This window comes from Leishmania martiniquensis, chromosome 32 (assembly GCF_017916325.1).
Source record: "Leishmania martiniquensis isolate LSCM1 chromosome 32, whole genome shotgun sequence".
Lineage (NCBI taxonomy): Eukaryota > Euglenozoa > Kinetoplastea > Trypanosomatida > Trypanosomatidae > Leishmania > Leishmania martiniquensis.
Window position 1 is genome coordinate 1551421 of NC_090167.1, and position 23580 is coordinate 1575000.

Genomic DNA, 23580 nt, shown 5'->3' on the forward strand with positions numbered 1-23580 from the left:
GTGTGTCTCTCCATGCTCATGTATATGTGTTTCCATTTCATCTGCCACATCCTTGTTGCCATCTACTGGAGCGCGTCCTGCGTGTCAACAAGAAAATTAGCCGGCTGCGCCTGCTGAGATGCCTCCATGTTTCTACGCCAGCGCACCATTACCACTAGTGCTAGCAGCTAGCAGGGCGCAGTCATGGGAGGAAGTGCTCCGAGCGTACACAAAGTGCTGTGGCTATCTACAAGGAGTGTATCAGCCGACGCCTGCAGAACTGGAACACGGGCTGACGTATATGCCAAACACACACAGCACGTCCTTGTTCTACTATGACTTGATCAAGGCGCCGATCGCCCCCGCTACACCACACAAAAGCCTTGTGTTGGCGGCCTTGAAGCGGTACAAGAGCTGTGGAAGCGTAGTGGGGCTTCGGCGCGTCATTCAAGAGGATCTGAACAGTGCAACTCTGGAAGGTGCACGCGCGAAGCTCGCATTGGCATCCACTGCTGGCCTGTGGGAGGCTGCCCTTGAGACGTTGCTGAGTCGACCGGCGCTGATCAAAAGCGCACTGCAGCGCCGACTGGTGCTCTCGGCACTCAGCAAGAGCAATCAGTGGCGCTTGGCTCTCGGCGTGCTGTACATGAAGCCCAAAGTGGATCCGCACCCTATCATGATTTGCCCACTCCTGCGCTGCTTCGGCCGCCTGAGCGACCACCGCTCCGCGCTGCGGCTGGCAGCGGCGGCCCTGGCGGCCGGACACTCAATGAGCGCACCTCTCCTCTCGGCGCTGCTGCCAGCGCTGCAGGAAACGGGTAAGTGGGAGCTTGCTCTGCATACAGCGCACGAGCTGCAGCTGCTCTCCGCCACAAGGGCCGAGGCGCGCACAAACATGTCTATCTACAATCAACTCGTAGACTGCCTCTACGAAGCCGACCTTTACGCGGCATTTTCCGTCGACGATGTGGTGCAGCAGACGGCGGATCGCATGCGTGCGCGTGAGCCGGAAGAGGCGCGCGCGGTTACTGTGGCACAGCAGTTCCGAATGCAGTCCCCAGTGGAGGTCTTCCGGCAGTTTCAGAGCGTTCTTATGCCATTGGCAAGCATCTACAGCAAGGCCATGCGTGTGCCACGCTGGTATTCTCGTTCCATCGGCGGCATTGTAGACGGTGCCCTGAAGGAAAAGGCGATGCTCATTGTGCTCGACACAAATTTCTTGTTGCAGTTGGTGCAGAAACAGCTACCGCTGGAGCACTTCTACGCGTACATGAAGCAACAGTATCCAGATCTGCAAGAATACAGCTCTGCAACGGTGGTGGTCCCTTTCACTACTGTATCCGAAGCGTACGCGTATATATGGGGGCCGAAAGGGAAATTTCCCCATGATGTTCGAAAGGTTTTGTGGTCACGGGCGGTGGATCTGCTTCAGCAACCCCACGTGTACGTCTTGTCCATTGCTGCGGAGTATCCGTGCTCTTCCCTGAACATCATCCCACAGCTTGCGTATCGCGCCATGCCTGAGAACATTGCCGGCACCTTTCAGCGCGATCCCGATCTTCGTATTTTGAGTGTGTGTGCGGCACTGCAGCACTACTTTCGCATGGCAAAGGCGATGAGCAACTTTGGCGGCACATCAATTCCAGAGGGTGTGGCCCTCTTCTCGCTCCTGAAATATCATGTGCGGCGCTACTGCAACACCGTGAAGGGGTGCTGCGTGGAGCGCTTCCTGTTGTGCACCCTGGACAAGCGCATGTCACGTGGCGCTGTGCACATGGGTCTGCGAGTGTTCCCTTGTTTGCCCATTTAAGGAGGGGCCGTGATGCTTCACGGACGTGCTGTGAGGTCGTGAGGTAGGGGTTGACGACGGGAAAGGCAACAGTGTTGGTTGTAGGCTTCTCCCTCTTTCTTTCCACAGAATACGGTTGCCTCAGGGCTGCTGCTTCTGCCACGTGTGTTGCCTCTCTTGGGCACCGTCACGGTTACCCTCTTCGTAGCGCCCCCCTGTAAGCCTCACCTGTTCCGATGACCCCCCCCCCCACACATATGCATACAAGAATAGCAGCGGAAGTGATGAAGATGTTTGCCACGCACAGTGCGTAGCCATAATGCGCAGCCGAAACAAAAGCTGCGCTGAGTCGCTCTTCTCTCCCCTCCTCCTTTTCTGCGCTCCGTCGCCACTGCATCTGTATCCCCTCTGTTATCCTGCGCTGGCAACTGGTAGGTGGTGGGCACGCTTTTGAACGTGGACAACGCGAATGGCAGATGGCGCGCATTCTACTCAGTCGACCTGCTTGAGTCACTGATGCCGGGCAAGCATTTACATTCCTCTTTCGCTCTCCACAGCTGAGGTCATGAATGTCTTTTGCGCGTCGTGTACGCCTTCTCCTTCCTCCACGGTCTCTCTCGCATCTCTGCGGCGGGTGCGTTCATAACCCCGTCCTTTCCCCCCTCCCTCCCGCACATGCGTATACACTCACGCAAAACAACCACACGCAGGCTCGGTGATTTTGCCGCCATCGTTCATCTGTAGCGTCTCTTTGCCCTCACCTGGATGGCGGTGAACGGTGGCACGGACGGCACTGCGATATCTCCCCTTCCAGTCGAGGGTATTGCTCGAGATGTCTGAGATCGATGATTTGGTGAGGCGCCTTCGCAGCCTTACCGGATACGTTGTTGCAAAGTCGGTACCACCACCAACACCCGCCTCGGTGGCGCCCGCAGAGAAGCAGCTCAGCGAAGAAAGCCGGCTCATCTTACAACAGTCTCTGCGGCGCCATCCGTGCTTTGGCGTCTTTAGCCTCCCCCGACCAGAGTTGGAGTGCCAACTTCTCAAGGAGCTCGAGGATGCAGCAAAGGCGCCCTGCGGCATCGCGGATGACGCTCCAGAGGCGGTTAAGTGGGGGGTCTTTATCAACAGCGTGGCCGAGAAACTCGAGATGGAGCGGCTCCGTGGTATATTCAAGGACGTGGCGCCGTGCATTTGTCGTGCCGCGAACAAGGTGTTTCGCAGACTGGGCGTTGCAAAGGCTCCTGACCTCGATCAGGTAGGAAGGGGGTATGCCTGTCCGTGGAATGTGCTCACGACTCTGGAAAATGGCCTTCTCTTCGGGCACGATGACGTCGCAGATCTCGAAAAGGCACAGCTGGACGTACCCAACGCGACGGCGTCTATCCTGCAGAACACGGAGCGCGTGTACCGCAACACGTTCGATACGATGGCGTGGCTTCATCTGCTGCACCAGCTGATTTCATTTCCAGTGTCCTCCGTGCGGTCGGTATGGCACGCAGCACTGTACTACTTTCCGACCGCGGCACCACTCGTTTGCGTCTACGTCCGGATCGAGATGGCTGCACTGGCCAAGAAGACTCGGTTAGAGGCCTGCTGTGGCGAGATGGACACGAAAGACGCCTATGAAGGCTACCTGCGTTTACTGAATACGTTTTATCGCCACCTGCCCTTGACATTTTCCTGCGAGCTTTACTCGCTCTTCTTCTCGTTCGCGGCAGAGTACGTGCAGCCAGATGGCGCTTCACTGGACCTACTGTACCGCACCTGCCTGCGCCGCGATGTCGGCATGCTTCCGCAAAGTACCTCACTGTGGGTGCAGTACATGAACTGGCGATCCGCCTCCTTCCGCGATCACATGCGCCGCCGAGAGTGGCGTAAACGCATGTACAACCGCATCCTCGCCATACCTCTCGTGGGCCTCGACGCTGTGAAGGAGGAGTACGATATGTTTGTCGCCACCGAATACCGTGGTCGGGTGGCACCAGATGAGAGAGTGGAGCTGGAAAAGCGGCTGGCGCGCGTCAAGACAGAAGCGGAGGATCTGTCACGGCTCATGTACTTTTTCTATCCCACAGAGTGGGGGCCGGCCACCTCCGCGCATGTACAGTTCCCCTACACGCTCTACCTTGCGCGACCCCTCACCATCGACGGTCCCGCCACCTTGCTTCATTTGCGGGAGTCGGTGCTGTCGCGTATCGAGATGGACTTGTGGAGTCTTTGGTACACGCTTCTTCAGCGTAGTCGCCGGCCGCTTTTCCCTGGTGCTGGCGGAGAAGTTCTGCATTACAGCCGATGCCGGAGCTTCATGACGATGGCGGCCTGCTTCTTCCCTCACCAGGCCACGCTGTGGATGGAGCTGGTCGACTTCTGTGTGCGCCAGCAGCCACTGCTGTCTGACAAAGAGCGCTTCCAGACCGTCGCCGCAGCGATTCACTTGGCCGTCTCGTTTTGTCAGTGGAACGTGTGCGTGCGACTCTTCGTGGCGCAGGTGTATCACGCCGACCTGAGCGCCACTGAGTTGGCTTTCAGCGAGGTGAAAGAGTGTCTGCTTCACCTGCGGTCCTGGCTGCTACACTATGTGCGGAGCGACGAGGCGGTGGCTACGGCGGAGGAGGCACTAGAAAAGGTGCAGCACATCACTGTACTGGCGGTGAATTATATGCGAATGGGCACTGCACAAGGTGAGGCTCAGCACGTCCGGTTGGTGGCGAGGTTTGTGATGCACCAGGTCGACTTTCTCTCGCTTGTAATGGCTGTGATTCGGAAGCTGCTAAAGTCCGGCGCTGTTAGGACGCCGGCCGCGTTTCTGCGCCCCTTTCACCTCTTCTGTTCTCAGTGGATTTTGCTAGAGCTCATTCGCAATCGCGCCTCCAGGAGTGCACTTGTTATCCTCCAGCAGTGGTGCGAGCATCTCAAGATGATGCTGCGCTCTGGCATCAGCAAGGGGTGGAGCTGCGAGGAGTGTGGCGTTGACGAAGTGGTACTCGACGCTTGCGCTACCCTTCTCACTGCCGACCCATCCTGTGGCGAGGCGGTGGGGGCGACGCTCGGCGAGCTGGAGGACGTGGCCTCCAGTGATGGCCTTGAGTCGCAGAACTTCCTGTACGCTTCGCGGCAGCTGCGCCACCGTTTCTTCCTCCCTTGCAGGCCGCTATCGAAAGCATACACAGGTGACATTGAGCTCACAGCAAAGCTTCTTCTCCCGCATGCAGCACCTCACCGCTACGACACGGTTCAGTTTCGTTGTCCGCTTCCTCAGCGATCACTGCTTTTGTTGGGTGGTGAGAAAGCCACCACCCTGCCGTTGAGGGACCCCACTGCAACTCAGGCTGCTCACTGCGACGAGGGGGGTGCCTCTCCGACAACTACGCCTCAGCCAGCGCATACGTTCCCCGAGGAAGCGATGTGGTCCTCTACAGCGGCGTTCCGGAATTCGAGTGCGGGGGGGCGGGGAAGGTTTGACAAAGCACATCGCGGACCGTATTCCTCACGCTTCCACGATGCGCCTGAGAACACCCGTAAGGAACTCCCAGCGGTGCCGACAGCCCCCCCTAGTCGACTAGCCATTGTGTCCGAGTCTGTGCAGCTTCCTACTCTCCTCGACTGTCTCGCCTCTGTGCGCGTAGGGACGGGGGAGAAAGCGGCGCTGGATGAGAAGGCTGCGACGAAGCTGCCCCCGCTGCACGAGTTAGAAGAGTTCATCAGGCTACTGCCCTCCGTGTACGAGTACAACCCGGATACGGAGCAAGGCGGGCAGGATGCATCCACGGACTGGGTGCTCGGTGCACTGCAAAGTTGCGAGGCCTTGTCGTGATGCTGTTCCGAAGACCTAGTCATTTATGGTAGCGCCACGGCGTACCTTTGAAGACAGCGAAAGAGTAGGTCACGTGAAGGTGCTGTGAGAGCCGGAGTGAAACGGAAGTGGACGGCCCTGGTTTCTTTCCGCTACGCGGGAACCCCTCACGTTTTAAACAGGACACAAGAACGCATAACCCGTTCCATCCAAAAGAGAAAAATAAAAGTAATACAGCAGCCCTTTGGCAGTGCCAAAGAAGAGCTGCGGAACGATACGAAGGATATCCCTCACCTTTTACATGCGCAGGCACTGGGCCATGTAGAACAACGCTGTCCTTCTCTGGGTAGATCTCACTGTCGTTGATTCTAGTACTTCAGCGCAATTCCTCCGCGCCCTACGCCTGCTAGTAAAGGCCCTGATATTGGCTCTCCAGAAAGCGTCATGCTGTGGGAAACATGAAAGGTGTCGCGCGCCTAACCCCCGCATCAAATAAGTAGCTCTTGTCTGCTAGCTCGGCTCACATCTTCTTCTCACTCTTGCTCCATCTTTGCGACGTTGCCTCTTGTGTGGACGTGCAGATGATATAGCTCTGCCTCGTTGCTGCCACGTGAGTTATGCGTTTCGAACTGCCCCCCTCTCGAATTCTGTGTTTGCCTTTCGGGCGGTTGCCTCTTTGCTCGCCGCTACGGACGCGTTTTGTTGAGTTTACTCTTTTCTTAACCACTGCTGCAGCGTCTTTTCTCGCGGTAGACTTGCCGGCTTCGGCAGACCGCGTTCTTACATCATACACGCTCTGACGCGTCGCGCACTTCTTCTTTCACACGCGTACAGGCGTGGCTGTGGCTCGCTGATCAAGCGCCGCCTCTCGACCTTTTCGTGAATTGCCAAGAATGTTTCGCTCATTGTGCCTCAGGCAGCCGCCAAAGGTAGAGTTCAGCGCCCCAACCCCATCCGCGCCAATCCAGAATTTTGACCTGAAGCCAATCCCCGCTTCCCTCTTGTACAGAAAGTTACTGAAGCTGTATCTGCGGAAATTCGACACGGACACAAAGACGATTATTCGCGCATGGAAGCAGACCAAGTACGAGTTCTGGGTTAACCGTCACGTATCAAATGAGGAGGCGGATTTGATGAATATCAAAGGCCAGCAAATCTTAGAGGCGATTCGCGCCGGGCTTGTGCCAGTTTATCACAATTCCAAGACGAATCAGACGTACTACAAGTACGACGCCGATACACTGAAAGCGGTGCACAACCACGTAGACCCTGTTAGCCCCGAAGAGTTTCTTCGACGCTTTCACGACCGGATGGATCCTCGGGATGTGGAAGAGATAAAGGCTAAGCTCAAGAAGCTTGGGCGCTGGACAGGACCCGACGAGCTCCGCAAAGAAGATCTCTTCCGGGTAAAAACAAAGCGAAAGGCGAAATGTACCGACCCTGACGAATAAAAACGCCGCCCTTTCCTCGAAGTGAGCGGGAGGGCTCCAACACATGAAAGGACGAAATCACTCTTGCTTTCTTCACAACGCTTGGCGTACCCCACAATGAGGGTGTCTTTGTGTCTGTTTGTGCTGCAAGGCGAGAGGGGTGGGGTAGGGGGTGATGAGTGAGGAGAAACGCTCCTCACCATACTATTTGCAAGACCGTGCTCTGCGGTGGACATTAGCAGGCAAAGCAGCTTTTTCACCCTTTATGCTTATCCTCTGCCAGTGCTCCGCCAGTGGTGGTGGTGAGAGGGCCCAACCAGCCATTTGGCAATACCAGCACCGTCCGTAGCTGTTTATATAAGTAGTCCGGTCCTCGACGGCGTTTCGTCTGGGCGAGGCTCGACAGCGCGAACGCCCTTGCCGTCTGTATGGTGCGCCAAGCGTCAGCGCGACTGAGCAAGTTTTACCCAGCCCGTGAAGCTCACTGGGTGTAGGCACCCTGCACCAGACTTTGTGGAAGCGTACGGAATGGGGTCGTTAGCCATGAGAGCAGCTGTGCCGGATGCTGCAGCTTGACGCCGGGTGTCGCCCAGTGTCAGTGCTCAGATCGAGAAGATGGCGTACTGTGGTAGCGCGTGGCTACACGCCTGCCTTGCAGCGCACGATTATCAGGCGGTATGCCCATACTACGCTGAAGTCTCGTTCACTCTGTGTGATAAAATGGGGTGCTGTGACATTGCCACCTGTTAAGCATAAGAACATACTTCTTACTGGGCGTTTTCGAGTGCTGCTCTCCGTCTGTGCGCCAGAGCGTCTCTTCGGGTGTACGTCTTGGTGCGTCAAGCCGTGCTGTTAAAAGGACCTCGGGTGCTTCAGCAGCAGAAGAAAAACAACCACCACAATGCAGAGAGGTCTGTGGGCGAGCTCTATGCACAACTCGTATCTGATACAAGGAAGGTACGGCACCTTTTCCTTTCGCTATCGGGAGAACGCATAGGTGCAGGTGTAGTGGTGCCATGGAGTCGCGTGAGTGTGACACTCCGCCTTCGCATTGTTAGAGGCGCTCCATGCATGGGAGCCCAGTGCGGCTACGGCTCTGCAGTGTGTGTGTGTGTGTTTGTGTCGGTGGGGGAGGATGGACACCTGCCCGTCACACTTCTTCCTTGCATCATGGTGTCTGTGGCGCCCCAGGACGACTTGAGCCGTAATTTTCCTGTTCCCTCTTGATGCGCGACAGTTTTTGTAAATGCCCTTCTCCAAAGCCCTCTGTGACCCTCTTTTTCACACTCTGTCTCTGACACCTGCACTCACGCTACCTGACCGCATCTCAGTTTCTCACTTACCGGCACCTCTTTTTGTGTCTCTCACCGAGCGTCTCCCCACAGCCACGTTTCACGCTGCTGCATATGATGATGCAACCCCACATGAGCGACTCAGCATTCCTGACGGATGCCCTCTTCGATCTCCAGCGAAGCCAGGATTCGTCGGAAGAGAGTGATGCGTGTGACACTCTTCTGGTTCCATTTCGTGTGCCCCCACTGCCGGCTGCCTTCGCTTCTCAACGCTATGCGCTACTGAACTGTGGCCTGAGCGATGGCAGCAGCAGCCGAGGTCGCACGCTGCCGAAGTGGGAAAGGCAGATGATCCTAGCACGGCTGCAGAAAAGTGAACCTGTCGACACGGAGGCCTTCCAGCAGCGTCTGATATCTGCTAAAAAGCGGAATGGCCGTCCGTACATTCGCCAGGTGCGTGACAAGGTGGAGGAGGCGAATCGGGCGGAGATGGAGGCGAGAGAGGCAACGTTTTCCCGCGCAGAGGAGCGGCGGGAGTTTATCTTCTACAAGCACCACCATTTGGTGGAAATCAACAGACGGGAAAAGACTCTGGCGCGTGCGAGGAAGTGGTGCACCATTGTTGTGTGCCATGTCTTCCTTGCGGCCCTCATGCAGGAGCGGCGAGTACAGGAGGCAATGGAAACGTTTCGGTTCCTGTTGGCCCCGATGGTTCGGAGATTTCTCACGCTCCGTGCCCGTCGAAGAGAGTCGGCGGAGATGACGCGCAGCCATCTCAGCGACATTCCATTTCCCTTTCCACATCTCATTCAGAGTATGCGCGGCACGTTCTTTGAGGGCTGGCCACCGTCTCTGCTGGAGAAGCTGGCGGAGAAAGGAAAACCGTCATACCTGCGCAAGGGCAGCTACCTGATGCACGAGGGTGACGTGGGCCGTGTGATGTTTTTTATCACTTTGGGCAGTGTGTCGATCGTCCTTCGCAAGAAAGGCCTCGACAAGCGGCGCATCAAAGAAAACTCAAGTGGTGTTTTCCAAATGGACGCGCCATGCTACGCTGGGGAGTTTGCTCTCGTCTGCAAGGAGCCGCGCTCGGCTTCCATCATATGTGAGACGGACCTCGGCTACTGGGCTGTCTCGCCGGAGGACTACGAAGAGGTGGCGAGGGATCTCAGCCCGGAGGTGGCAAGCAAGCAACGAGAGGCCACAGATGTGCGCCGTCGCCAGAACCTCCAGCGTTTTTTCCCGCTGCACGTGGCTTTCCTACGCAACTTCCCATACTTTTCACGATTTAGCAACCAAAGCCTTTCGCGGTTGATCGATAGCATCGAACCGATTGTCCTCCACGATGGCGACTACCTCTTTCGGAAGGGGGAGATGAACTCCTCCACCTACTTTGTGCAGGACGGTGAGGCCGTCTTGCGCGATCATGAAGGACCTGATCGAAGGGTCTTGAAAGGGAGCTGCATTGGAGTCTTTGAGTGCTCCTGCGGCGTCAACGAGCCCAAGCGGAGCTCCATCGTCAGCGTGAACTACTGTGACATATGGCGTTTGAGCCGGGACGTGCTGATTGAGGTGGGCATGAGCGAGCCGACGGCGCTGCTGCACTGCCGCAACGCAGCCAAGAAGGAGCGCGCGCTGGAGATGCAGAAGGACAAGGAGGCGTTGCGGTGCTTCAGAACAGACCCGTACATGTCCTTCTGCTTCCCCAACTCCACGCTCACTCGACTCTTTGAGTCGAGCACGCCGACCGTCTTTCTCAACGGCGAGCGCCTTTCGCTCATGGGGAAGACTTTTAACGCCCTCACCGTGGTCATGAGCGGTCTCCTGGACATCACTATCTCACGAAACGAGCAACATATCACCGTAAGGGTACCAATAACTATTAGCGCCGCCAGCGAGTCCTTCCGCGGTCTGAGTCGTGTTATCGGGGCTTACGAGCTCGCCTTGTCCCTTTCCCAGTATGCGTGTTCTGTGACAAGTGTGGGTCTGACGGAAGCCTTTGTGATTGAGCAGTCGCAGCTGGACACACATGTGCCTAGTGCTCTTCGAGGTGTGATACACGACAGCGTGAGTAGCAGAGACTGCGTCAAACGCGCCTTCAAGCAGGAAAATGCGGGCTTACTCTACAGGGACGAAGCTCAGAGCTTTGTCCGGCTTTACAGAGAGTTGCGTGCTGCCGATCGAGACTCGCGTAAATGAAGATGTACATAGCCGTCGCCCAGCACTCTGGTCAGTGTCCAATGCACGAAGCTGCGAGAACGCCGCGATGCTTCGGCGCTTACGGCGATTTTATCATCAGTGTTTTTTCCGTTTTGGGCTATCTTTTTCTTTTTTTTTCAGCGTGTGCTACTGTGGAATGTGTGCCTTCTGTGTATACGTGTGTGTGCGCACCGAACGTTTGCCTTTTCGTCATTTTCTTTTTGGAAAGCCTCTTCTTCTTTGGAGCCCCTCTCTTGCTCGCACCTCACCCCTCACGCCCTCGTCAGGGATACTGCTAAGATGCAAGCAGGACATCATACCTGTTTTGAACTTGTACTTGCTTCTTCTGCTCTCCATGATCTGGCCATGCTCGTGGAAAGGGTTTCCTGTACAGATGTAGGCTGTCTAGCGCGGCCTTCCTGTGCGCGAAAAAAAAAGAGCCAGATGCATGTATCTGCTGACCGAGCGGACCCTATCTGCGTGGTGTTTTTGTGTTCTTCGTTCACAGTTTTTCCACCCTTCTGCCATTACATTTGTTTTTTCTTTGTCTGTTGCTGCACTCTTTTTTTTCCCCCTTAGCACGCTCGACGTGTACTTCCAATGTTGCCAATAAGTGCTTTGTACACACAAACATCATCCCTGAAAGCGCTCGTAACACTACAAAAAAACCCGAAAAACATCGTCAGTAGTGCCTCCTGGATATTGGCCAGTGCCGCTGTTTTCTTATCGTCCCCGCATCCTAATCGACGCCCAGTGCTCAGCGATCACCGCCTCACTTGTCGTGCGCTGCCTACCATCTCTCTTCATAAAAGGAAGAGGAGCCGGCGTCACCGATAAGAATGCCATAACCCTCTTGTGCTTGCTTACTGCTTCGCAGCTGGCTGTCGCACACATGGCGGTGGCTGCCGCTGTTGTTTCCTTCGTGGCTCTGTTTACGCTGCTCTCCGCAAAGGTGGGCACGCAGCCCCTCAGTACGCAGTGCACCTGGGCGCAGCCACAGAAAAGAACACTTCTTTCCCTTCACTCTCCCTCCTCTCTACTGCACCCAAAGACGGCTGTACGCATTCCGCCACGTATGCGCAGTCATCGGCACACCGCCGCTTTTCCCCTTCCCCCTCATCTTTCCCGCACTGGAGATGAACGCTGCTATGCCAAGTGCGAGTGTGGGCGCCATTTATGCGGATGTGAAGCCCACCCGCCGCGCAGTTTCCATTAGTTCTGTCGACTCTGAACCCATTGTGCGGGCGGCTTCGACGCGTTCTGTTGCTTCCTCCGCCTCGATCAATGACGAAGGCAGAGGACAGCGGGGCTGGCTTGCCCTCGAAGGTGATGACTTACCACTAGAGGATTCTGCCGTGGCTGACGAAGCCCTCGTGCTTCCTCTCAGGCAGATTTCTGAGGCACCTGTGGCGGTGGTTCACACAGCGTCGGAGGCTTCGCGCTCATTTGTTGCGGAAGCTCTTCCAGAGACACTCACGATGGGCGCGGGAACACGGCTTTGCCTGACAGACGGTACGTGTGTGGGCGTTGTATCCTCTATCCTTGGCCCCGTAAAGCAAGCCTTCTACCTGGTAAAGTCGACACGTCATGACTTCTGCGAGCTACTGAGTGCTCATCGACTTGCAGAGGGGGTGTCGTTGCATTATGATCTACTTCACCAGCAAATCATCTACGACCCTTTTCATCAGTGCGACGCTGCCAAAGGCACGGATGCTAGCTACATCAATGACGAGGAGCTGCCCGAATATGTCCGTCCCGATTTTTCAGACGATGAGAAAGAAATCCAGTGGAAGCGGCAAAAGCGCCGTCGCAGTGATGACAACGTCAGTATCAGCTCTGATGAACCGCCGGAGGAGATTGAGTGGTCGAAGTTGCAGCTTGATGATGACGCCGGGCCGCGTGAAGATGCACATGTGCTGGTTCCACAGTGGCTTCGGGGTGCTCTCAGGTGACGCGCGCGCGTGTGCGCAGTTGGTGGGAGGCTAAGTACATAAACGCGCGTAAACATACTAGCAGGCTCCACGAAGGCAGTGCTCTGTGCGATAAGCAAGACAAAACAAAACACCGCACTGTCTCCTAGCGAACCCTTCTCTCTGGCACCTCGAATGGTGGAGCGGCAGGGGGACTGAGGGGTATGCTCTCGCTAGCCGATGACAGAGGCTCCTTTATTGTAGTCGTTTGCACGCTAACTGCGCTGCTGCCGTTTTTGCAAACGGACGTTGGCGACAAGATGGGCCCTGCTCGTCTTCTAGCGTCAGACGAACAAGCACACGGGCGCCTGCTGTTACACCCGTAATGCCGTATCTCGACTCATTTCTCACCACTTTAAAACCGGAACGAACGGAAAAAAGATTTCCCATCTCAGGGCGAATTCTCTTCGCTCATCTTCTCTCTTGTTTGGCTATCTGCCATTTCACATACTGCACAAGTGGCACTCAGCGGCGTGTGAGATCGGTTCCACACACCTCACCGCGCTCGCACTCGCACAGGACAGCGGGAGATCCCCTCTCACTTTTGCGCGTCGGGCTGCACTACTTTCGTGTGCACAAGGCGCCGGCCCACGAATAGCCAGGCGTGCTGTGTAGGCACTCGCTCGCCGACAACGGGTTTGCCGCCTGGGCAGACCATATGGGATAGACTGCTGCTCCTCGCTCTAAGAAGGAGGTTGTGGATCAGCTCGTGCTGGTCGCTTTCCGATTCGTCAGGCAAGCTCACCGACCATCAAGGACAACATTGTCAATCAACACCGCGTGGCGTGGCCATTGAAACGGCCATCTGGTGGCGGGTCTTGAAGTTCTCGAGCAGCAAAGGGGAGCTCTTGAAGATGCGTTGAGGGGGGTGGCGGAGGCAGAAAATGCTGCCGGCAGCGCGACATGGCACAGAGGCGCTTGTCTCCTAATACCAGCTGATACCTGGGCCTGAGCTTGGGACAAAGAAGTACCGCAGCAGTGCTCTCATTCAGGGCGCTGCGGCCTTCTACTACGGAGCCCTGCGTCCCAGCTTAACGAAGAGGATAGCGCTGTGGCCGTGTGAATGCTACAAGCTCTTGGGTCACTTTCCCTATTCTTCATGCAACAAGCCTTTACATTCTTGGCGTACAAGACACCTCCTTCTACAGCATACCCGCTGTGGGCTCGTTTGCGGAGCTGATAGGCCTGCACCTGCGACGGTGTGCCCTCTCCTTGCCACTTGGATTGCTTTGCGGCAAGACTCATTGACGCCTTCTCTTCCTTTTGTAGAAATGCGCGAGAAGTATGAAGACATTTGTGCATTGCCTCCTGTTCACAGCGCTGTGGTGGTTCGACCGTGATCTGCTATCTAAGCGGTCGAGGCCTGAGGGACAGACAGGCTCGCTCACGCTTCATATAGGCAACCGCGGCGGCTACCATCTCAGCCCGGTACCCTTACACTTCTCCCTTTTGGAAGGATTCGACTCGCGCCCCTTTAGGCGGCAAAGCGGTGTAGGGCCGTGATGGCGGTCTCGCAAAATGCGCATCCTCATCGTTTACAAGGCCACCGCCACGGTCGGAAAGCTGCTTTCGGCGTTTATGAGTGTCGACATACTGCGCATGGGTAACTGTCAGGTGACCGCGTGCGCGAGCGCTTTCCCTGGCCGATCGAACCTGCGCCTTTTGCCGGCGCACATGAAAGCAGCCGAATTACTGGAGAGGTCAAGGCGCGGAACAGCGGTAGCGCTATGGCCAGAGGCGTGCTGCGACGTCCACTTCCTCTTGCCGCTCTTCAACCTGTTTAGTCTCTGCGCGTCGAACTCCAAAAGGGCGGTTCTCACGGCGTTTGTGCCAGCCGCGGCGTGTGGCGCTTTGCGAAGCTTACAGCGGCACCTGAATTGGTATGCGGATACTTGGGGCCTAGCGGGTGATGCGGCTGGACCCACTACTCCTAATCAGCGGTACCTCCGATTTCGCCCGCGGACCGGTCGCTCCCCTCGCCTCCCCCCTTTAACGAAGGCTACACAGGAACTTGGGTGTCGCTCCTGAGCGCGCTTGGTAGCGTCGCTGGCCAGTCGGCACTCTAAGTTCATCGGCATCTCACCAAAGGTGCCCGGCGATCTCCTTGCGCTCTGGACCCCATGATGTCTCTCTTGTACTGGGGCCAGGTGTGCGCACCCTTCATCCATGATCGCAAGCTCCCTTTCCAGGCTGGATGTAGGCATCTCGAGAAACAGATGAATTAGGGACCGCGATACACGTAGACGGGGACCATTTCGAGGTGCTCGCACCCTCTTTTGAAACTCGGTCAGTGCTAAGCGGTAGAAGCATCTCCGCAAAGCGATGGCCAGAGCCTCACTTCTCTCTCGAAAGCTTTCGTTGGGTGACGGAATCGGGCTAAAGCAGTACGAGGGGTGGGGGGTGGGCGAATGTTGACGTGCTGCTTGGCCTCTTGTTATTCCCCTGTGCTTGCACCTGCACACTTCGAAAAGGCTGTTCCCTATGATGGCCGTTTCCCCGCCCTAGAAGTGATGCCGCCTAGGAGAACATGTCCCCTACTTCGACCAAGCCCTCAGCTCCTCTTTGAGCAAGTGCTCGCCTCAAAGGCTAGGTCGGCAGAACCGCAAACATTGGGAAGTTACTGGGTAGTGGCACACATGTGTGCTGTCAGCGTTTCGCCTTTTCGCTCCCGCTTCAGAGCATGAACGCCCTGGAGTACTGGTCAAGGTCCACAGGAGTGCCTCACGTCGGTTTGCTGCTTTCTCACAGCTGCCGATGCTTATCTGCGCTGCAGATCCACGTCTTACCTGTGTCCCAATCACATTCCTAGTCGATTACTTCCACGCTGCTAGTTGAGCCAGTCCGGCTCCTCTTAAGATTGCCCGCTACTTGCTGTTCCTCAGGGGCACCCATGCAATAAAACTACAGGGAAGACAATCTGATCCCCTGTAGTCTATGCGATCGCATTATATTTTACGTGGCCTCATCCTTGACCAGGCCATCGTCAGGCTTGACTAGACATACTCGTAGGTTCTCCTTTCCTTTTCTGCCCCGCATGTGCGGCTTCACCTCCCGCTGGAACATTGCACTGCTGCTGCAACACACCAAAAAACCTCCTCGGTTGTCCTTCTTCCTTTTTCGGCCTGCATCGCTACCACGGTCCAGCCGACAGATACACGCGCACAACCTCAGCTCTTCTGCCCCTCTTGCACTAAAGGTATATCGAACTGGACCAACCGATTCCGGTTCGCGTCGTGCAGTCCGATTCGACTTCACGGAGTGCAGACCAGGATAAGCGCCAGCACTTCAGCTAGCCTCAATGCCACGAGGTAAAGGCAGCAAAGAAAAAAAAAACAGGAACTGTGACGTGAGCGCCTACATTTGCCACGCCGCCCATATAAAAGTTACCTAGTAAAGGGACGATTGCGGCTCTACGGTTCTCCGATACCACAGCAGCCCAGTCTTCCTCACTGACACCAAAGGACTAGCAGTAGACTTGCAGACAAGAGTGGCCGGTATCACCGGGGAGGCCAATACTCGGCAACGTACCACGCGAGACAAATTCTACAAGGTCATAAAGCGTGCCCTTGATTATCACACAACCCTTCGGCGTCGATAATGGACGCTGTGTTGCTGCTCGGCGACTCCATCACCCAGCAGGGCTACTGCTCCGGCTGGGTTTCCAGCATCAGTGACGCGCTGGTCCGCCGCGCCCATGTTGTCAACAGTGGGCTCAGTGGGTACAATACCCGGTGGGTTCTGGAGATACTACGTGATCCGAAGCGCTGCCACAGTATCATACCGGCTTGGGTTCGTGAACCACTGTTTGTTACCGTGATGCTGGGCTGCAACGACTGCGCTGAAGGGGGGCAACATGTTCCTCCATCTGAATTCTCTGAAAACCTTCGAGCTATCATTTCGATCGTTCTCTTAAAAGTGAATCCGAAAGGTGGCGTGTACGTGCTCACCTTACCTCCCGTTCACGAAAACAACTGGAACGCGTCGCACCCCGATAGGCGGAGATACTATGCAGCCACGCGCCTCTATCGCCAGGCTACGTTGCAGGTGTTACGCGAATTCAGCACACAACAACCACCGCGTGCGTTTGCAGTGGATGTGCAAACCGCCTTTTTACGTTACGGTGCTCCTGAAGCAACAGAGTCTGAGATGGACGTCTATGATCCAGAAGGGGCGTGGACGTCACTTCTTGTGGATGACGGCCTTCACATTAATGCCGCGGGCGGTCACCTTCTCAACTCCACGTTGCTGAGCGCCGTGCGGAAGTCGCCAGGTGGAGCCCGGCTGCTGCAGAACGACGAAGCGGTGTGGCCGGTGCCTGACTGGACCACCACGATGTCGGTACATGAAAGCGGAAAAGATGTGAGCAATCACGTGTGAAGACGCAAGCGCCTCCTCGATGCGGTGCGGGCGCCTCTTGACGACATATGTGACGGCTCTCACCCTCCTCTTTACTCGGTGGAGTGGAACACGTGTCTCACCATGAGGCGGGGCACAGCGGCATGGCCTGCCGCTCCCACGGAAAGATGAATGGCCATTGAAAGGGCGTTGAGTATTCTTGCCACTGAACCACAGTAGCCCTATGCGATTTGCTGCATGCTTCTGCTTAAACACCCCATCAGTCTCTGGGGCCTCTCCAAACGTGCCATCTACTGTGTGGCCTTTCTCCTTTCATTCAAAACGCCTGCGAAGAGAACAAGATCTATCCTAGAAATCGCCTCCAAGCAGCAAAGAAGCCCCCCCTTTGGCACCTGACTGCTTGTACTGATTGAGCCGTTTACATTCATCGAGCCTCTCTGCCGTAGCACAGTGGCCTCGTCGTTTCTGGGGACGTCGAATGATTTTTTCTTTAGGATGGCCCTTCACGAGCTACTTGAGTCCATTACTAGCCTCTGTGGAGGCTACTGGGTCACCTCCTGACATCTATCTTACGAAACCATACCCAGGTGGAATATGCCGGCTGCGAGCTGGTGAGCTTGCTACCACCGCCCTCCATTATTTACTATTCACTCTTCTTTCCTTTTTTCATTTCACTCCCCACGCCGCCCTTCCTTGGCGAGCATCGGTTCCTTTCATATTGCTTGCTGCTTCACTCATACACCGCGTTGTCTTCGGCAACAGTCACACACCTCGCTAGCTCCCCTGTACTCGCAATACGTTGCCGCCCTCAGTGCAACACGCTGAAAAGCTGCGCCACACACCAGATCGCTTCGCCGGCGCTGGTGGCAACTGCGGCGTTCAAACTCAAACCGCTCAATACTAGGCAAGATGCGAGAAGGAATGCGGAGTAAGACCACCGCGCGCATGCTGCGGAGCCGTTGCCTGTTCATGACATTCCGCACACTCATCGCAGTTGCCCTCGTTGCTGTGGTTGCTCTAGTCGTATTTAATACAGTTCCTCTGCGCATTCCCAGTAAGCCTCCTTTAGGGCCGCCTCTAGACGCAAACGTATTGCGATATGGTGGAAGTCGCAGCACTGGTGGGCCTGGTGCGCTGGAGAAGCCCACCGCCTCGGAATCGGGCCCCCACACATCGAATGATAGCGCCCTATTCGAAAGTCTATTGACTGAGATAACAAGGCGAAAAGATCTTCCTAAGGAGATGGAGGCCTGGAGCAGGATGCGGCTCCCAAAAGATTGGATGGAGTGCATTCGGTGGACTCTGCGGCTCGACAGGCGTGGGCGGCCACTGCATACAGTGACGGAGATGGCGGACGCCATCCCGCTGCTGATTACGCCGCTGACGGGCGACGTGAGGTTCTTTCCGTACTTCGTGTGCTCACTGGACGTGGCTGTGCGATATCACTACGTGATCCAGAATGAGCGTGACCCAGAAACGACTGCTGTCATCGACGCGCTTGAGCGGCGCTTCGGTAACAGTGGAAGGATGCTTATTGTGAGGAACCGGTACAACCGCGGCTATTCGGGAAGCATGAACCAGGGATTCGAATGGGCGCTCAAGGAGCGAACAGCGGACGAGGTGCCGTGGGTGTTTGCATGTGGCGTTGACGTGATCTTTGAGCCCGGACTGCTTGCGACGATGGTGGCCGTCGTGCAGAACAACACACGCGACGATGCCTCGATGCTAGCTGCGTTGCGTACGGAGGTGGAGCTAGAGGAGCGCCTTCTGCGTGAGGGCAACTTCTCATACTACGAGCGATGGGCGCCGCGCGGACGCCCGCTGAAGGTGCTGCGGAGCGGCTTCCCCGGCGTTCCGTTGAATGTGCGGACTGCGCCGCTGTTGCCGGACCGCATTCGGTACATGGTTGCGGACGAGAACCGAGAAAACGGGATCGTGACCGATGCAGAGCTCCGAACCCGTTTTTTTGGTAACTATGTGGCTACTGTCACACCTGTGCCGGGGGCTCTGGGGACGATTGCGGTCACGCGGCTGGCGCTATCGACCGTTGGATACTTTGACGAGAATTTCTTTCCGGCGTACATGGACGATATCGATATCCGATGGCGACACTTTTCGTACGGCTTCACAAGCCTGTATGGGGAGCACAACGGTCCAGCGATTCGCTGGCACCACTACAATGCTGCAAATCTTCGCGGCAGTCCGTTTGTGGGAGAAGACCTGGAGAAGTACGGCACCGAGGTCAACTACAGCGGCCGTGCGTTCCTGAATTACATAAGCCGCTCCAAAGGCTTGTACGAGAAGCTGAAGTATGGCCCGCGCGACCTGACTGGTGTCTGGCGGCAGTCCGTGCAGAAGGGAGAATATAAGTACATGTACTTTAACGTGTCGCACTACCCAGCGGACACATGGGTCCTGGATGAGGGTGCGCGCCAGTGCATGTTTCGCCACACATACAGCTACGAAACAGAGACGTGGGCGAGGCCGACAGATTGTGCGTACAGACCGCCGACGCTAGAAGAGAGCGGTGTCCTTGGCTTGGATCAGCTGGCTAGCTACAGAGAGGCTGTGAAGCTGAGTAATGCTACGTACAAATGACCGTTAAAGGTGGACATTAAAGATTACGCATGCGGAAAGAATCGTGCCTGACATTGCATGGCTATTGTCTGCCGGTTGGGCTACAATACCTTTTTTTCCTTTGATTCCATCCTTTTATCACGGGGGACACAGCACCGTAGTGATGGGAGCTGGCACCGACCCCAAGGGTACCTGAGAAGCCCATATCGCTTCCAATGCTGAACCATCTGCGGTGGTGGCAGTGCAAAGGTCATACCATACAGAGAAGTTCGGAATGTCGTACTTCGGATGTCGACGGCGAGGCCCTGAGTGACGTTGTGGTGGCGCGGCCTGCGAAGGTGCACAAGCCTGTACCCTGAATGTGGTAGGCAAGGCGCTAAGGTGCCTCACACATATCTCACCTGGCCCCCCGTCTTCGTGCTACTGCGGACCCCCTGTGCTTCTCTCAGGGCTGCACCAGATGCGAGCCTGCATGAAAGGAAGCGACTGTGACATTTCTTACAAATTGAGGAAGTGCATACTTTGAAGCGGAGGACCTGCGCTCGGATGACTGCAGCGGTGAGTGGCGGTGACTTGAGTCTACGTCTGCTTCTCACCATGCGTTGGGTATACGACAGGTCGCGCAAGGTACCGTTGTACTACTCTTTTTTGGCATAATGTGCCCAAAGTCTTAAAACATGTTGCTTTATTAATCTTACCTGGGTGTTTTTGCTTTGCAATGACATATGCAAAGAGCGCAAGGTATTCCCCCTCTGCTGCCCCACTTTAGTATCCCCGAAGGGGCATCGAAGGTGCAGTAAGTGGAGAAGAGGTTGCTTTTGTGACGCAACACCTTCCTACAATAACTGCCATCCCATGTTCTCCCCATCATCTTTTGATCAGAATCAGTGATCGGCTGGCAAGTCATGTATAACAGTCAGCAACCTCAACTGGGCGCTTTCAAACGCCTTTGCAAGACGCTTTAACACGAACCCAATCTGTCTTTGCGACAATAGTCTTTGCAGTCGCCCTCTTCTGCTCATCACCTTGGTGCGTCCATGCTCAGTAGCTGTCAGAGCACGCTCTTTCTACCACGACTGTCACAGCCCGCTAAACTGCTTCACATGCATCGGTGAACTCTCTCTCTGGTGCCCATTTTCTCCATCACGCCTCTCCGAGTGCCGCTAAACTATCCCCTTTCACCTTTCATTGTTCAGTTGACAGACAGGCACCTGCAGTGCATCACCAAACACTGTGGGTACTCAGCAGCTTCTCTTACCGCTTACCTTGCTGTCCGCTCTGAACTTCTCCTTTTTGGCGCGGTTGCAAGCGTCTTTTGGTTCGCGTTTTCAAAGTGACTTCGCTCACAAAGCGAGCGCCTGCCTTCTTTCCGTTTTCATCCTGCTTAGCCTGTGGCGCTTCCTTTGCTTCGAGCTTTGCTTCACTACTTCTAAGCAACGTGTCTCACTTTTTCGGTAAACATACCAGGCAGCCTCTCCCCTATTCAGCTCTGGCATACCTGTGCGCACTTCAGTGTCTTCTCCGGAAAACATCGGAAAGAGATGTAAGGCACGACTTACTACTCTTATTCATACATAGATCTGCTTGTGATGTCTCAAAGATTCTCTAGCCGATCAACCGTTTTTCCAAGCACTTCTGTAAGTAAAACTTCTCTCTGTTACGCTTTCGTGAAGCACGATTTCATTCACGTCACGGTAGTCTATGAGCAGGTGTAAGGTAGCGACGCCCAACCGATTCTGAACGAGCATGGAGCAGGCGCCCTGCACTACCACCCCTCCTCACCATCTTTACCTCGCAAATGCGGCTGCTATGCCGACGCCAGCAGTGATCACGCGCCTGCAACGGTGAAAGGTTCCAAGGACAAGTGCCGATTCTCGCCTTCCGATGCTGTGGCCTCTCGACCTGCAGTCTTTAAAGCGCTTGCGTAGCAGCGTCGGGAAGGGCTGCTGTGGAAAGGACTCAGTCAGCAGCAGACCGTGCTGCACTTCCTCGTAAACAGCCACTTATAACTGCGGTTCGAAGAGCAGATGCACTAGAATGAGGCCTTTTTCGTTCGATCCCTTTCAAATAGTATTCTCACAGTCGTGACCTCTACAACATATCGGGGAGCGAGTACACCGAACATCCCCTCTGAATGCAGAATGTAGGCGACTTCGGTCGACCTCCGACCCGGTTCACCGTGCATGCCAAACAGTATTTTTGAGGTGCTTGCCCTCACTATGGTGGGCCATCCGACGATAATCAAGAGGTGAGCGGCGAGTTTCAGCTGCTCCCTGTGCACCACCAGACTCACTCCGCGGCCCTCACTGCGGACGAGGTGCGCCTGTACCACTGTGCCGCGCTCGTTATCCTGAGCGCTGCTGCTCGCCTGCGTCGCTAGGGTATGCTGCCGTACTACCTGGGGTACGCTATGCAGTGGGTGCAGGAGCTGTGTCGGCTTTGCCTACACCCGTCACGAGTGGGCAACGATGAACTGCTACGTGGAGACGTTGAGGCACATATGTTTCGAGGCATCCGGCTCATGAGCGACGAGGGCGTCTGTGATGCCGATCTTACCGAGGTGTTGGCGGCTTCCTTCGTCGCGGCAACGCCGCAAGAGGCGTTGGAGTGGGCCACGTCGGTGGCAGCAGCGCTCAAGCCTGGCCTCCTCAGCAACACAGGTGTACCAGAGGAAACGGCAACGATGCTGGCGGAGCCTGCGCAGGTGCCGCCGCTGCTGCCGCAGTGCGGTGTCTGCATGGACAACATGGTGGCGCCGACCCTCTTGAAGTGTTTCCATATGTTCTGCAAGGAGTGCGTGCTTGGCGTCATCGAAGCGAGCTGCAGTGCCGTGGGCAGCGCAAACGCCAGGTGCCCTTTCTGCCGCGACCGCAAGTCGCTACTGGAGGAGAAACGCGTCGTGACGGTCGACGCAACGGCACCAGCGGAAGCGGCTGCCGTGGCGAACCTTGTTGCCGATGGCAGCACAGCGGCAACTGCCCGTGCAGGTGGCGAGGAAGTGGACGCCGTCCTGGCGCGCATCGGCGACGGCAGCCGCGTGCGTATTTTTTGTTGAGGCAGTGGAGGAGATCTGGCGCACGCAGCCGGATGACGGTGTGCTGGTTTTCTCCAACTACCACGCGTTTCTGCAACTGGCGTGCGATGCTGCGCTCCCACAAAATCGTGCGCCATGTTTTGGTCTCAACGAGCAGCACAGGCGCTAATCTCAATGCAAGTGTTTTTAACCCTGTCGTTTTCCTTTCACCCGACCTCATCCACTCCGTAAAGCAGCAGGCCATCTGAGAGGCGCACCCCTTTGGTCGACTGAAGTAGCTCCTCTTCAGGACGTTTTTGCGCTCCGCACTGCCCATTATGTCATCCACTGACAGCTGCATCAAATCCGCTTAAAGGGCAACAGCGCCCCCATAACTAGCGTACACAGCAGATGACCCTCACAGGTACGTGTGTGTCTTGCAACCGTTGCATATACATCCAATGAGGCTCGCACAGAACGGCAACCAACGCTTTAGCCTCACCTGAAGCAACCGCTGATGCACGGGGGGGGGGAGGCCAAAAAAAAAGGAACGTGCCTTTAAAAAATATATACCAATTGATGGGCCTGTGGAGCTTTCTTTACACACAGACCTTCTTTCTCATGCGAATGATCTGTGCACCAACAGCCAGTGAGCTGTGAAGTCTTAACGTTTTTGATCCTGCCAAACCAGAGAGGCCCATGCGTTCAAAGGGTTGTCGAATACGCACAACCGCCCGCTTCACCGTATTTCCTGACCTCACACAACTGCACAGAAGTCTGTCAGTGATGCTGCTAATCCTTTTCATCGAATAAACCTTTGGAGTCCTAAAACGTTCGTCGCTAAAGAACAGTAGTTTCCTTTGATGTGCTTCCTGACTGGAGCCTACTTGAGATATGCTCATTGCTTTGCCTTTCATTCACTTCCTTAACGTTGAACGCCAGTCAACGTGTTGCCATGCGGCTCCATAGCTCCCCCCCTCATCCTGTTAGGGAGCAGACGCGCCGACACCTCACCAGTCCCGTGAGTGGTGTTCAGGTGGCACTGCCTACACCAACTGCGCAGCGAGGGGCTCACCACTAAGTATAAGTGCACTCGCGCGCGGGGCCCGTCTGTAACCCTTGCCCGTCCCGCGAGCAGCCTAATGTCTGTGTGTGCTTTCTCCCATAAAACGATAGTGG

At 55.9% G+C, this 23580-nt stretch overlaps 7 protein-coding genes across 7 annotated transcripts; all 7 read left to right on the forward strand.

Annotated features, from left to right (window-relative positions):
- Positions 1 to 118: 118 nt before the first annotated feature.
- Positions 119 to 1789, forward strand: LSCM1_02052 (uncharacterized protein; the record flags this gene model as incomplete). Its single annotated transcript, XM_067319646.1, has 1 exon — positions 119 to 1789. One exon carries the CDS (start codon positions 119 to 121, stop codon positions 1787 to 1789), a length of 1671 nt encoding a protein of 556 aa, XP_067176195.1.
- An 811-nt stretch (positions 1790 to 2600) lies between these two features.
- On the forward strand, positions 2601 to 5585 carry LSCM1_02053 (uncharacterized protein; the record flags this gene model as incomplete). The annotated part of the gene is made up of 1 exon (XM_067319647.1): positions 2601 to 5585. The coding sequence occupies one exon, from the start codon at positions 2601 to 2603 to the stop codon at positions 5583 to 5585; it is 2985 nt and encodes a 994-aa protein (XP_067176196.1).
- An 872-nt stretch (positions 5586 to 6457) lies between these two features.
- Positions 6458 to 7015, forward strand: LSCM1_02054 (uncharacterized protein; the record flags this gene model as incomplete). The annotated part of the gene is made up of 1 exon (XM_067319648.1): positions 6458 to 7015. One exon carries the CDS (start codon positions 6458 to 6460, stop codon positions 7013 to 7015), a length of 558 nt encoding a protein of 185 aa, XP_067176197.1.
- Positions 7016 to 8403: 1388 nt separating this feature from the next.
- LSCM1_02055 (uncharacterized protein) lies at positions 8404 to 10485 on the forward strand (the record flags this gene model as incomplete). The annotated part of the gene is made up of 1 exon (XM_067319649.1): positions 8404 to 10485. One exon carries the CDS (start codon positions 8404 to 8406, stop codon positions 10483 to 10485), a length of 2082 nt encoding a protein of 693 aa, XP_067176198.1.
- Positions 10486 to 11621: 1136 nt separating this feature from the next.
- Positions 11622 to 12437, forward strand: LSCM1_02056 (uncharacterized protein; the record flags this gene model as incomplete). Its single annotated transcript, XM_067319650.1, has 1 exon — positions 11622 to 12437. The coding sequence occupies one exon, from the start codon at positions 11622 to 11624 to the stop codon at positions 12435 to 12437; it is 816 nt and encodes a 271-aa protein (XP_067176199.1).
- Positions 12438 to 16052: 3615 nt separating this feature from the next.
- Positions 16053 to 16832, forward strand: LSCM1_02057 (uncharacterized protein; the record flags this gene model as incomplete). Its single annotated transcript, XM_067319651.1, has 1 exon — positions 16053 to 16832. The coding sequence occupies one exon, from the start codon at positions 16053 to 16055 to the stop codon at positions 16830 to 16832; it is 780 nt and encodes a 259-aa protein (XP_067176200.1).
- A 924-nt stretch (positions 16833 to 17756) lies between these two features.
- On the forward strand, positions 17757 to 19409 carry LSCM1_02058 (uncharacterized protein; the record flags this gene model as incomplete). The annotated part of the gene is made up of 1 exon (XM_067319652.1): positions 17757 to 19409. The coding sequence occupies one exon, from the start codon at positions 17757 to 17759 to the stop codon at positions 19407 to 19409; it is 1653 nt and encodes a 550-aa protein (XP_067176201.1).
- Between the last annotated feature and the right edge of the window lie 4171 nt (positions 19410 to 23580).